At 47.4% G+C, this 14,586-nt stretch overlaps 1 protein-coding gene across 1 annotated transcript in view; it reads left to right on the top strand.

The window, feature by feature from the left end:
* Positions 1–12,114, top strand: part of PIK3AP1 (phosphoinositide-3-kinase adaptor protein 1) — a 288,810-nt gene extending 276,696 nt beyond the window's left edge. Inside the window, exons 14-16 of the mRNA XM_063963241.1 lie at positions 6,619–6,689; positions 6,773–6,888; positions 10,441–12,114. Coding sequence (XP_063819311.1) covers positions 6,619–6,689; positions 6,773–6,888; positions 10,441–10,498 — 245 coding nt within the window. The 3' untranslated portion in view covers positions 10,499–12,114. The remainder of the gene's footprint in view (positions 1–6,618; positions 6,690–6,772; positions 6,889–10,440) is intronic.
* Positions 12,115–14,586: the final 2,472 nt, after the last annotated feature.

The raw sequence follows: 14,586 nt of genomic DNA, 5'->3' as shown, positions 1-14,586 counted from the left end.
AGGACCATGGGGAATAGACGGGCTCCGCACGAGACTGGGCACTCTATAGAAAGATTTAGGACTATCTGGTGTGCACTGGCTCCTCCCCCTATGACCCTCCTCCAAGCCTCAGTTAGATTTCTGTGCCCGGCTGAGCTGGATGCACACTAGGGGCTCTCCTGAGCTCCTAGCAGAAAGTATAGTTTAGGTTTTTTATTTTCAGTGAGACCTGCTGGCAACAGGCTCACTGCAACGAGGGACTAAGGGGAGAAGAAGCGAACCTACCTAAGTGGTGGTAGCTTGGGCTTCTTAAGCTACTGGACACCATTAGCTCCAGAGGGATCGAACACAGGACCCGACCTCGTCGTCCGTTCCCGGAGCCGCGCCGCCGTCCCCCTTACAGAGCCAGAAACAAGAAGGTGGTCCGGAAAATCGGCGGCTGAAGACTTCTGTCTTCTCCAAGGTAGCGCACAGCACTGCAGCTGTGCGCCATTGCTCCTCATGCACACCACACACTGCGGTTGCTGATGGGTGCAGGGCGCTGGGGGGGGGGCGCCCCGAGCAGCAATAATAACACCTTGGCTGGCAAAACTAACACCATATATAGCCCCAGAGGCTATATAGGTGTATATTAACCCCTGCCAGAAACGATAAAATAGCGGGAGAATGCCCGCCGAAAAAGGGGCGGAGCCAACTCCCTCAGCACACTGGCGCCATTATTCCCTCACAGTTCCGCTGGAAGGAAGCTCCCTGGCTCTCCCCTGCTGTCCTGCACTACAGAAAGGGTAAAAAAGAGGGGGGGGGGGCACAATTTAGGCGCAGTATATATATATATAGGCAGCTATATGGGAAAACACTCTGTATAGTGATATCCCTGTGTTATATAGCGCCCTGGTGTGTGCTGGCATACTCTCCCTCTGTCTCCCCAAAGGGCTTTGTGGGGTCCTGTCCTCTGTAAGAGCATTCCCTGTGTGTCTGCTGTGTGTCGGTACTGCTGTGTCGACATGTATGATGAGGATAATGATGTGGAGGCGGAGCAAATGCCTGTGAATGTGATGTCACCCCCTGCGGGGTCGACACCAGTGTGGATGGACTTATGGAAGGAATTACGTGACCGTGTCAGCTCCTTACATAAAAGGTTTGACGACATAGGACAGCCGGCTACTCAGCTTGTGCCTGTCCAAGCGTCTCAAATGTCATCAGGGGCTGTAAAACGCCCGCTACCTCAGATGACAGATACAGATGTCGACACGGATACCGACTCCAGTGTCGACGATGATGAGACGAGTGTACCCTCCAATAGATCCACCCGTTATATGATTGAGGCTATGAAAAATGTATTACACATTTCTGATGATACCCCAGGTACCACAAAAAAGGGTATTATGTTTGGTGAGAAAAAACTACCAGTAGTTTTTCCTGCATCTGACGAATTAAATGAGGTGTGTGAGGAAGCGTGGACTTCCCCAGATAAGAAATTGATCATTTCTAAATGGCTAATGGCTGCGTACCCTTTCCCGCCAGAGGATAGGTCACGCTGGGAAACACCCCCTAGGGTAGATAAAGCGCTGACACGCTTATCAAAGAAGGTGGCACTACCGTCTCCGGATACGGCCGCCCTAAAAGAACCTGCTGATAGAAAGCAGGAAAGTACCCTAAAAGCTATATACACACACACTGGCATTATATTGAGACCCGCTATTGCATCAGCTTGGATGTGCAGTGCTGCTGCTGCGTGGTCAGACTCCCTGTCGGAAAACATTGATACCATGGATAGGGACAATATTTTGCTAACGATTGACCATATAAAAGACGCGGTCTTATACATGCGTGATGCACAGAGGGATATTTGCCGACTGGCATCAAAAATAATCGCTATGTCCATTGCCGCCAGACGGGGGTTATGGACTAGGCAATGGTCAGGTGATGCCGACTCCAAGCGGCACATGGAAGTTTTACCCTATAAAGGGGTGGAACTTTTTGGGGAAGGTCTTTCAGACCTCGTTTCCACAGCTACTGCTGGGAAATCGACCTTTTTGCCACAGGCTACCCCACAGCAAAAGAAGGCACCGTATTATCAAGTACAGTCCTTTCGGCCCCAGAAAAATAAGCGGGCTAGAGGCTCATCCTTTCTGCCGAGGGGCAGAGGAAGGGGGAAAAAGCTGCAGCACACAGCTAGTTCCCAGGAGCAGAAGTCCTCCCCTGCGTCCGGTAAGTCCACAGCATGACGCTGGGGCTGCTCAGGCGGAATCGGGAACGGTGGGGGCACGTCTCAGGTTTTTCAGCACACAGTGGGCTCTCTCACAAGTGGATCCCTGGGTCCTTCAAGTAGTATCTCAGGGGTACAGGCTGGAATTCGAGACGTCTCCCCCCGCCGTTTCCTAAAATCTGCCTTGCCGGCAACTCCCTCTGCCAGGGAGGCAGTGTTGGTGGCTATTCAAAAACTGTATTCACAGAAAGTGATTGTCAAAGTACCCCTCCTTCAGCAAGGAAAGGGTTACTACTCCACAATGTTTGTGGTACCGAAACCGGACGGTTCGGTGAGACCCATCTTAAATTTAAAAGCCTTGAACACTTATATCAAAAGGTTCAAGTTCAAGATGGAATCGCTCAGGGCGGTTATTGCGAGCCTGGAGGAGGGGGATTACATGGTATCCCTGGACATCAAGGATGCGTACCTGCATGTCCCCATTTACCCTCCGCACCAGGAGTACCTCAGATTTGTGGTACAGGACTGTCACTATCAGTTCCAGACGCTGCCGTTTGGGTTATCCACGGCACCGAGGGTCTTTACCAAGGTAATGGCCGAAATGATGATACTCCTTCGCAAGAAGGGAGTTTAATTATCCCATACTTGGACGATCTCCTGATAAAGGCGAGGTCCAAAGAACAGTTGATAGTGGGGGTGGCACTTTCTCAGGAAGTGCTACAACAGCACGGCTGGATTCTAAACATTCCAAAGTCACAGCTGGTCCCGACGACACGTCTTCTGTTCCTGGGAATGATTCTGGACACAGACCAGAAAAGAGTGTTTCTTCCACTGGAAAATGCCGAGGAATTGTCATCTCTGGTCAGAGACATCCTAAAACCAGGAAAAGTGTCGGTACATCAATGCACACGAGTCCTGGGAAAAATGGTAGCTTCATACGAAGCAATTCCATTCGGAAGGTTCCACGCAAGGACGTTCCAGTGGGACCTGTTGGACAAATGGTCCGGGTCCCATCTCCAGATGCAACAGCGGATAACCCTATCGGCCAGAACCAGGGTGTCGCTGCTGTAGTGGCTGCAGAGGGCTCATCTACTAGAGGGCCGCAGATTCGGAATACAGGACTGGGTCCTGGTGACCACGGATGCCAGCCTTCGGGGCTGGGGGGCAGTCACAAAGGGAAGAAATTTCCAAGGACTGTGGTCAAATCAGGAGATTTCTCTTCACATAAATATCCTGGAGCTAAGGGCCATTTACAATGCCCTAAGCCAGGCAAGACCCCTGCTTCAAAACCAGCCGGTACTGATCCAGTCAGACAACATCACGGCGGTCGCCCATGTAAACAGACAGGGCGGCACGAGAAGCAGGATGGCGATGGCAGAAGCCACAAGGATTCTCAGATGGGCAGAGAATCATGTGTTAGCACTGACGGCAGTGTTCATTCCGGGAGTGGACAACTGGGAAGCAGACTTCCTCAGCAGGCACGACCTCCACCCGGGAGAATGGGGACTTCATCCAGAAGTCTTCCAAATGCTGGTCAACCGGTGGGAAAAACCACAGGTAGACATGATGGCGTCCCGCCTCAACAAGAAGTTGAAAAGATATTGCGCCCGGTCAAGAGACCCTCAGGCGATAGCGGTGGACGCTCTAGTGACACCATGGGTGTACCAGTCGGTTTATGTGTTTCCTCCTCTACCTCTCATACCCAAGGTACTGAGAATAATAAGAAGGCGAGGAGTGAAAACCATACTCGTGGTTCCGGATTGGCCAAGAAGAGCTTGGTACTCGGAACTTCAAGAGATGCTTACAGAGGACCCTTGGCCTCTGCCGCTCAGACAAGACCTGCTGCAGCAGGGACCCTGTCTGTTCCAAGACTTACCGCGGCTGCGTTTGACGGCATGGCGGTTGAACACCGGATCCTGAAGGAAAAGGGTATTCCGGAGGAAGTCATCCCTACCCTGATCAAAGCCAGGAAGGATGTCACCGCAAGACATTATCACCGCATTTGGCGAAAATATGTTGCTTGGTGTGAGGCCATGAAGGCCCCGACGGAGGAATTTCAACTGGGTCGATTCCTGCACTTCCTGCAAGCAGGGGTGACGTTGGGCCTCAAATTGGGGTCCATAAAGGTCCAGATTTCGGCTCTGTCGATTTTCTTCCAAAAAGAACTGGCTTCACTGCCCGAAGTTCAGACTTTTGTCAAAGGAGTACTGCATATTCAGCCTCCTTTTGTGCCCCCAGTGGCACCTTGGGATCTCAATGTGGTTTTGGCATTCCTGAAATCACATTGGTTCGAACCACTTAAGACTGGATTTAAAATATCTCACGTGGAAAGTGGTCATGCTGTTGGCCCTGGCGTCGGCCAGGCGGGTTTCAGAATTGGCGGCTTTGTCTTGTAAAAGCCCTTATCTGATTTTCCATATGGATAGGGCAGAATTGAGGACTCGTCCTCAGTTTCTCACAAAGGTGGTCTCAGCTTTTCACTTGAACCAACCTATTGTGGTGCCTGCGGCTACTAGGGACTTGGAGGATTCCAAGTTGCTGGACGTAGTCAGGGCCCTAAAAATTTATATTTCCAGGACGGCTGGAGTCAGAAAGACTGACTCGCTGTTTATCCTGTATGCACCCACCAAGCTGGGTGCTCCTGCTTCTAAGCAGTCTATTGCGCGCTGGATTTGTAGCACTATTCAGCTGGCGCATTCTGCGGTAGGCTTACCGCAGCCTAAATCTGTAAAAGCCCATTCCACACGGAAGGTGGGCTCATCTTGGGCGGCTGCCCGAGGGGTCTCGGCTTTACAACTTTGCCGAGCAGCTACTTGGTCGGGGGCAAACACGTTTGCAAAATTCTACAAATTTGATACCCTGGCTGAGGAGGACCTGGAATTCTCTCATTCGGTGCTGCAGAGTCATCCGCACTCTCCCTCCCGTTTGGGAGCTTTGGTATAATCCCCATGGTCCTTACGGAGTCCCCAGCATCCACTAGGACGTCAGAGAAAATAAGAATTTACTCACCGGTAATTCTATTTCTCGTAGTCCGTAGTGGATGCTGGGCGCCCATCCCAAGTGCGGATTGTCTGCAATACCTGTACATAGTTATTGTTACAAATATCGGGTTTTGTTGTGAGCCATCTCTTCAGAGGCTCCATTTGTTATCATACTGTTAACCGGGGTTCCTATCACGTGTTACATGGTGTGATTGGTGTGGCTGGTATGAGTCTTACCCGGGATTCAAAAATCCTTCCTTATTGTGTCAGCTCTTTCGGGCACAGTTCCTAACTGAGGCTTGGAGGAGGGTCATAGGGGGAGGAGCCAGTGCACACCAGATAGTCCTAAATCTTTCTATAGAGTGCCCAGTCTCCTGCGGAGCCCGTCTATTCCCCATGGTCCTTACGGAGTCCCCAGCATCCACTACGGACTACGAGAAATAGAATTACCGGTGAGTAAATTCTTATTTTCTCTTTCTATCAGAAACTCTTCCAGTATCCAAACCTTCAAACAAGCACTTAAGGTTCCTCTTTTCACAAAAGCCCTCCTCATAACTAATTACTCAGCTCCTCTGTCCCCACCAGCAACTTTCTTTCCTACTTCTTCCTCCTTATTTCCTCATTCACTCCTCCTAGCGCATGTCAGATCTTTGTGATCTTATGTTCCCGGCTGTGACCCCAGTGGGCCAGTGGTGGATACAGAGAAGAGAAACTTCTGAGGCTTCAGATAGCTCTTGCGCATGAGCCGGAGAGCAAGGAAATTAAATAGATTGGTTGCAGAGTGGTAGCAATGCTGGATGATGAGGTCACAGTTGCGTACTCGGGAAGTGGCGAATAACCAGAGATGGCGTGGGGTCTAACCCACCAGAAGTCTTCTCCAGGGACCCCTACAAGGGAATTTGGGTTTCGCTGAACTCAATGAGCAGGTCGTGGCCATCTGACTGGGTTTCCCTGTACAGACGTCTGAGAACCTCTGGTGACTTGAGTATTGAGGATTATAGGTGAGAGCAGAACATATAGTAGAAGATGAGGACAGAAACTAATGGCACTGTTAGACGCACTGGAACCAATGGTCAGGATATCAGACTGGAACCAATGGCAGAGAGTATTGGGCTGGAACCAATGGCAGAGAGTATTGGACTGAAACCAATGGCAGAGAGTATCGGACTGGAACCGATGGCAGAGTGTATCGAACTGGAACCAATAGTCATACAGAGTACTTCCACAAGCTGCAGGAGTCACAGTCTGGAGCCTAGAGATAAAGATGAACTTACCAAAGCACTTATGTGAGCAAACTGTAAAGGCTATATTTCCTGCTATGTATTAGAAAGTTAAGTTACGGATTTTGCTTATACAATCTTTGATTCATATTTGTGTACTCTAAAAATAGACATTGGTTTATGAAACATGACATGCTTTCTCAGTATTTACTGTACCTATTTTATACAGGCAGTGGCAGTAACCGATCCAGTACTAGAAGCACGCTGAGTCTGAGTAGCGGGGTTGAAGGAGATAATGAGGTAATTACATGTACGTTTTTAGGTGAAATAACTAAAAGCACTGTAAAAAAAATTTCCTAAATGATGTAAATTGTTGTCTACAGGATAATGAAATACCAGAGCACCCTCAACGATACAAACCTAGACATTCCCTGCCGAAAGAAAGGCCCCCACCAAGGCCACCACGGCCTCCAAAGGTAGAAAACCGAAGCTCCAGAAGGTGAGCATGCACACTGTATAGATTTATGTTGTTAAGGTTTAGGTTTAGTCACACACTATGCCGATATGGCGCATGCATTACAAAGGTGGAGACGCCCGGTATCACGATTGTCTTGGAAAAGAACTGGGGCTTCCTGGTTGGTGACAGGGATGTGGTTAAACATATGCACAGAGACGGTCCCTCTTATGGGGGCGGGATGTACTAAGCGGAAAATGCGGTAAACTCCCTGTTTACCGCATTTTCCTAATGTACTAACCCCCGGCCGGCAGGCCAACGCCGCGGCGGGGTACGCCAGCTTTAGCTGGCGTACGTCCATAGAAGCCTATGGGCTTCTCTCCGCGGCGCTGTGTGAGAGATCCGATCGGATCCCTCCAAGCATGCCCTGCGGCCGCCCCCGTCACCCCGCGCATGCGCAGACTGACTTCTGGGGCCGAATCCCGGAAGTCAGGCTGCCGCTGCGCATCGCGGAGGACAGCTCTTATCGGAAGAGCTGTCCTCCGCAATGCTGATCGCATATGTTAGTACATATGCGATCAGCATCGTGGCGCAGGGCGGCGATGTACATTAGTACATCCCGCCCATGGGTGTGTTATGGGAGTGTCGATTAAGTATTTGCATACGAAGGGCGGGATGTACTAACCTCTCCCGCTGTGGTATCAGGGTTACCTCTGGGCTCCCAGTGTCTACTTTGCGTTAACTGATTTCTTCCCGCTGCCCGGCGCTCCCTGTAGTTTCCGCGTCACACTAGGCATCACTGCGTTCCGCCTCATCACCGCCGTGGCCACTGATCTCTCCGTAGTGGTTGTTCAGAGCTGCGCTTCCACTGTCAGTCACGCATGTGCAGTAGTCTCTGCTACCTGTCATGCGCACACTGGCATGTGGGAAGCCGGATCCTGTTCCCTGCCTGCGCGTAGGGAGGTTACTGGCTCCGTATGTTAGAGCATACGAGGCCAGCGAAGGGACAGGGTAAGCGCAGCGCTGAACAAGCGCTACGGAGAGCGCAGGACTGAGCAGCCGCGGCAGTGATGAGGCGGATCGCAGTGATAGGAGAAAACAACGGGGAATGGTGGGGAGCACCGGGCAGCGGGAGGAGACCAGTAGCCGCAGAGAACACACAGGGAGCACAGAGATAATCCTGATACTGCAGCGGGAGAGGTTAGTACATCCCGCCCACAGACTCTTAATCATTCACATTGTAGTTTATATACATATGGAAAATCTGCACTTAGGGCTTGTGCAAGTTTTGCTGGTGCGACCAATGGGGGTGTCTAAAGAGGCATAAGGCAGTATTACACAGCTACAGGCACTGCAATTGGGTGTCTCAGAACTTGCACATTCATATGCATGGATGTACTCCAAGGAAGGGCTTTGTCATGGCATTTACATAAAGTCACAGACAGTCGGCCACCAAAAGACACGACCGTATTTGCGTCCACCTTTGAATGAGTCCCTTAGTGATTCTAGGTTTGATATGATCACAATAATTGTATTTATTATATTATCTAAAATCTTATATAGTCTAGATGTGTACACATAGGCAGTGGAGATATTTAGGGGTCTATTCATGCAGCAGAGAAAAGCCCTGTTTTGCGGTAAACAGGGCTTTTCTCTGCTTACCGCAATTCACAGAGCAGGTTACCGTGGAGAAGTCCCTGACTTCCCCAGCGGCACCCCCGCTCTGTGGCTGAATCGCATCACCATACGTTTGTATGGTGACTGCAATTCATGTAGGAACGGAAAGCCCAGCTTTCCGTTACCCTTCGCAAAACCCCATCGCCTTCTCAGACAGGCGATGGGGAGGCTTGTACAGGAGACGAGCAGTGAAGACGTCCGTCTCCTGCCTTCTCCCCGCCCCCTTCCGTGACAAGAGCCAATCAGAGGAGCCCAGGGCATATGCATTTGCATATGCCGGGTCACATCCTCCTTGCTGCCCTTGCCCGCCGCTGGAGGTCTCGTTTCCCCGGCGCATGCGCAGATGACACCTGGAGGCAGGGGGGGGACACTGCGCATGTGCAAAAGATCCCATCCGCGGTATGAAGAGAGAAGACTGGGGAAGCCGGGATCGCGGAACAGCCGGATACCGCATCGCATCAGGGAACTGGTAAGTATTAATGAATTGCGTTAAAAATCTGAAAAAAACCCTGAAATAAGAATGCGATGTTTAGTGATAAGTTAAACATAAACATTGCATTCTTACATGAATAGACCCCTTAGGGAGTTTTTTTAAGTCTACTAACAGGGGGGAAAGTTAGAAGTTATGAAGGTGCCCCCAATGCTTGTAGAGGGTTGTTCAGTTTATGGCCATAGTAGTGCCCTGGTTGATTTTATGCCTCACTTTAGAGCCAGAGTGTAGTTTATGAGCCATAGAAGTGCTTTAGTTCACATTGTGTCACACAGTGCCCCAGTTCATATTATGCCACACTGTAGTGGCCCCAGTTTATATTATGCCACACAGTTCCCCCAGTTTATATTATGCCACACAGTTCCCCCAGTTTATATTATGCCACAAAGTTCCCTGAATTTATATTATGCCACACAGATCCCCCAGTTTATATTATGACACACAGTTCCCCCAGTTTATATTATGCCACACAGTTCCCCCAGTTTTTAATATGTCACACAGTTCCCCCATTTAACATTATGCCACAGGGTCCCCAGTACTGTGTCCACAGGAGAACACCTTATGCCTCATTGTAGTGGCCCCAGTTCACATTATGTGCCACAGTACCCCAAGTTCACATTATGCCACACAGTGCCATCAGTTCACATTGACACACAATGACCCAGTTCACATATGCCAAATTGTAGTGCCCCCAGTTCATATTATGCCCAATTGTAGCGTCCCAGTTCACATTATGCACAACTCCTACAATGGGCAAAATCAATTACTTTATCCAGGTGGCTTTCCACCCCTTGTAAAAATTAAAAAAAAATAAAAATTATGTAACTTTCTCAAACAATGAAAATGAAATGAAATGCCTTGGTTTTAGTTTTCAACAAGCTCTGAAAATTGCATTTTGTATTTACATTACATACTGTGTTGTACTGTATAGTGAACCTTTGAACTGATTTAATAATGTTTCCTTTACCACCTTCAAAGAGGAAGAAAATCAAAAACTATTTTTAGAAGAGATGGTTATTGTATATGGTGAATATTTCTGACACCATCGATCAGGGATGTGCTTAAGAGGGTTAAAGGGGTAAAGCTGAGTAGACCAGGCTATCTTTGCTCAGGCCACCCACAAGCAGCCACGGGCTTGGGTAATGGAGCCATGGCCAAATCTGGGGAGGCATGGACAATGGACATGTCCCCTAAAAATATCTGGGGGGGAAAATAGATAGCAGGGCTTTCTGGAACCTACATTTCCATAACCATTTAAGCCGCATCTTAATCTATCACCATGGTTGCATATAATTAAATGAAAGTGCTTACAGATAAAAGTAGCTATTTTTCTCTTTTAACTATTAATTCATTGTGCATAGTACATTTTCAATTGTATTATTGTTGTGGCAATATAAGTTACTCTCTTCCCTTTGTTTTTTACCTCCTAGATCTCAATCCACTTCTGGCAATTGGATTGCACCTCCAGTGCCACCTAGGGGCCGATAATATGTATTGCTGTTGGTGGCACAGTAAATATATGTTTTAAAATAATGAATGTACAATGGATAGAAAGACACGTCTGTTTCACATGCTTAAACCTGTGTTAGAAGATGAAAGTATGACGCCATTTTGATGTTGTTTGCCGGACATCAGTGATTAACTTTCTGAGCTGAGTTTGAGGATATTTCTGAAGCTATCACCTTCCTTCTTCTATTCTAGTGATATCAATAAAGCCACCAGCCTGGAAGCAATTCAATTCACTTAAGCATCAAGGACCATTATCCAACTGTTCTTAAAAATAAATCAACAACTGCCACGCTTTTATCACTGACCCTTTGTTATAATGTGATAGGTATGTTACAGTACTTAAAACAAAGTTTCCTGGTCAATGGTTTTTTAAAACTGATAAATGGATTCAAAGGGGGGTATCCTATTAGCCGCGATAACGTGATCCACAATCACGACTAATGTTATCGCACCTATCTCCCAAAAAATCGGGTTATCACACCCTACGAACTCCCATTTATTGCACCTAATGTATTCCAAAACGGCGATAACGGGATTCGCTCAATTATTCTAGCTGTCAAAAGCGGTGATAAGGATAGGAAAAAATGAGGAAGACTGCCTGTACCCCCCCAAAAAGCAAAACTAATATAGGAAAACACTATAGAATTCTATTATTGGTTTTAATAAAAGTATTTGGTGTAATTAACTTAAGTCAAATGGCTGTCATATGCATTTTTTTATTAGATGTTAAAAAATGATTGAAAGCTATTTTTTTTTCCAGCAAAATAAGTGCTCTCATTAGTTTTGGGTTACATAACAATGGGTATAAGTATATACAGTATTTGGGTAATTTTAAGGGTCTTTTTTTAAAAAAGTGGAAAATTACAAAAATGATGTCATTATGAGATAATTAAAAATAATTTAAAACTTCTAAGTGCTTAATTTAGTAATTCAGGGGTGTCCAAGGGGTTCTAAACCAAACCCAGACATTTTTAGCTCAAAAGCTGGTGAAGAGAAATCTGCAATAAGCCCTATGGAAACTTATCGCCGATAACTTATCTCCAGTAATAGGATACCGAATTATCAAGAAACCGCGATATCACTGCTAATAGAATACCCCCAAAAGTCTATCTTGTACTTCTTCTGAGTAATACCAAAGTGTTTATTAGGTGGAGCAGTTGAGTAATTGTGGATCCAGTGAGGGCTACCAGAAAGGACAAAGTATACTTTGGTGTTTTTTGTTATATTTATTTGTTTGTTGTTTTTGTTGTTTTTATTTGTTTTCTCTTCAGTAATTCTATTATGCATTCATGAAGCACCCTTCAAACTGCAGAACCACTTTCCATTAAAAGTCATAGATATGTTGTGGTAAAAGTTGAATGATGACAATTTTGTGCCATGGTAATCCAATATATTTTTCTAAATCAGTTACCTTTTCTATATGACTATGTAAAATAATATATGCCTATACTGCATTTTGTCATTATAATTCATTTTAAAACCACTAATACAAGTGATGTAAATTGTTGCACTATACATGTTCTCAACTTTAAAATGGATTTTGTTTTTTTGTTTTTGTTTTTTAAATAAAAAAGTGTAATTTCGTGTTTCACTAATCTCTATTTTGTAAATTCATGTAAGGGCCTATTTATCAATTGTTTTTTTGCGGGATATCACCCGAAAACACCTGTTTTAGTAGGATACCCCCTTATAATAAGTATTCCCCAAATGTATCTGCAGGAGGAGTGAACGTGATCAGTTTCAATAATTTTTCAATAAAAATAGTACAAATTGTTGAACAGTTAAATGGGTTAAATTAAATGTAAATGTAAAAAATAGGCTAGAAATAAGCATTTTATTACATTCACAAATATGTCCAGTGCTTGGCTGACTACAAGAAAGCTCAAATTGCGTTTACTGATTTCTTCAGCGGTTGTTAGCAATCTAACAATGAAGTAATTAATGTTCTATCAGGGTTATTCAGATGAAGTTAGAGTTGCTTTGTGTGCATGTGCTAATGCAGGGATGGGAAACCTGCGGCCCTCCAGCTGTTGTTAAACTACACATACCAGCATGCCTTGCTACAGTTTTGCTATTTGGCCATGCTAAAACTGTTGCAGGGCATGCTGGGATGTGCAGTTCAGCGGCAGCTGGAGGGCCAAAGGTTCCCCATCCCTGTGCTAATGGGTCCTGTGACTTTGGAAGCAGTCCAGGCATCACACTGTCTTGACTGACAGTCTGATGCCATTTGGGAGCAGGGAGGTAATGGCAATGAACTCTGTTTCTCTATATAGAGGCTTGTCATTGCCGTTTATATGGAGAGAAGAGGCCATCAGAGGATGGAGATTTCCTGGCCTCTTGGTAGGTAGTGCGGCTGCTGGCTTGCGTGACCCCATGATGCTGGGGAAGATCCGATACTGCGTCCTAGGATGGATTGGGATTGTTTTGCCGGCGGTTGGGATCCCAGAGGTCAGCATACCGACCATGGGATCTTGGCTGCCAGAATGCCAGGGGGGAGGAGCGCAACGGAGCCCCTTGCGGGCTTGCTGTACTCGCTACGCAGCGTGCTCGGTGGCTCGCTGCGCTTGCCAGAGATTTTATCCCCACTCTATGGGTGTCGTGGGCAGTAGGAATAGTCCCTGTGTCAGCATGCTGACCGTCGGCATGCTGACCGTCGGCATTGCCAGCGGTCAGGATCCCAGCATCGGCATCCTGACCACAGGCATCCCGACCGCCGGTCATGTGACCGCATCCCCCTAGGACGCACTTCAGATCAGTAATGCATCCAGGAGGCATGACGCCCCCTGCTGCAATACAATATTAGTGCTATCAATGCTGCTCCTATGTAAGCAGCAGCGATAGCAACTCCAACCATTTCTGAATGAGGGCCTATAGACAAAGTTTTGTCTCTTAATAATATACATGTAAATGTGGGTATATATAATTGTATGTAATATCACTTGGTAAAGCTCACATAAAACATGTGCAATATTCTAAACGGGAGGCAATCATGAGACCTCCTGTTGGGATCCCGGTGGTCACAATGCCAACGCAGGAATCTCGACAGGCGGTCAATTGCCGACGATGAAATACTGGCACCATAGGCTTTTCTCCCTCTGTGGGTGTCCACGACACCCATAGAGGTAGACTATAACTAGTGGTGAGCGCAGTGAGCCACTGTGGCCTGCAGAGGTGCCGATTCCGTGGGTGCTCCCGGTCCCGTGCACCCATGGACCGCGAGGAGCACCCACGGAACCAGCCGCTGCCCCAGTAGAGCTAGCCGCCACTGCCCCCGCAGCCCGCGCAGTAGATTGAGACGCGCTGGGGGCTGCGGAAGCGCTTCTGTACCATAGCAATGTAAAAAAACAACCAAAAACGGCCGCCGAGGAGTAGGAGAAAGATGCTAGAAGTCACATTTGACCTCTAGCGCCTGTCTCCTCGGCGGCGGGCATTTTAAGAGGGTGTTTTTTTACACTGCTATGGTACAGAAGCGCTTACGCAGCCCCCAGCGCATCTCAATCTACTGCGGGGGCTAGCAGTAATCACTAATGCCCGCACCCACCCTCCCTAACTTTACTGGGGCAGCGGCCAGGAGATGCCTGGCAACATGCAGGAGACCCCTGGCAACGCACAGGAGACCCCTAGCAACGCACATGAAACCCCTGGCAATGCACAGGAGACCCCTAGCAACACGCATGAAACCCCTGGAAATGCACAGGAGACCCCTAGCAATGTAAGTGCCATTATTGTGTGTGGGCATTAATTGGTGTCAGGGCCATAACTGTGTGCATCATAATATGTAACTGGCTTTACACTACAGTGTGTGGCATAATGCGTAATGGGCATTACGGTGTGTAGCATAATGTGTAATAGACATTACGGTGTGTGGCATATTGTGTAATAGGCATTACAGTGTGTGGTATATTGCATAATGGGCATTACGGTGTGTAGCATAGAGTGTAATAGACATTACGGTGTGTGGCATAATGTGTAATAGACATTACAGTGTGTGGCATATTGCATAATGGGCATTACGATGTGTGGCATATTGTGTAACAGGCATTACGGTGTGTGGCATAATGTGTAAT

The sequence above is a fragment of the Pseudophryne corroboree genome, chromosome 3, assembly GCF_028390025.1.
Source record: "Pseudophryne corroboree isolate aPseCor3 chromosome 3, aPseCor3.hap2, whole genome shotgun sequence".
Taxonomy (NCBI): domain Eukaryota; kingdom Metazoa; phylum Chordata; class Amphibia; order Anura; family Myobatrachidae; genus Pseudophryne; species Pseudophryne corroboree.
The sequence above is the reverse complement of the archived record's forward strand: the minus strand, read 5'-3'. Positions and strand labels throughout refer to the sequence as shown.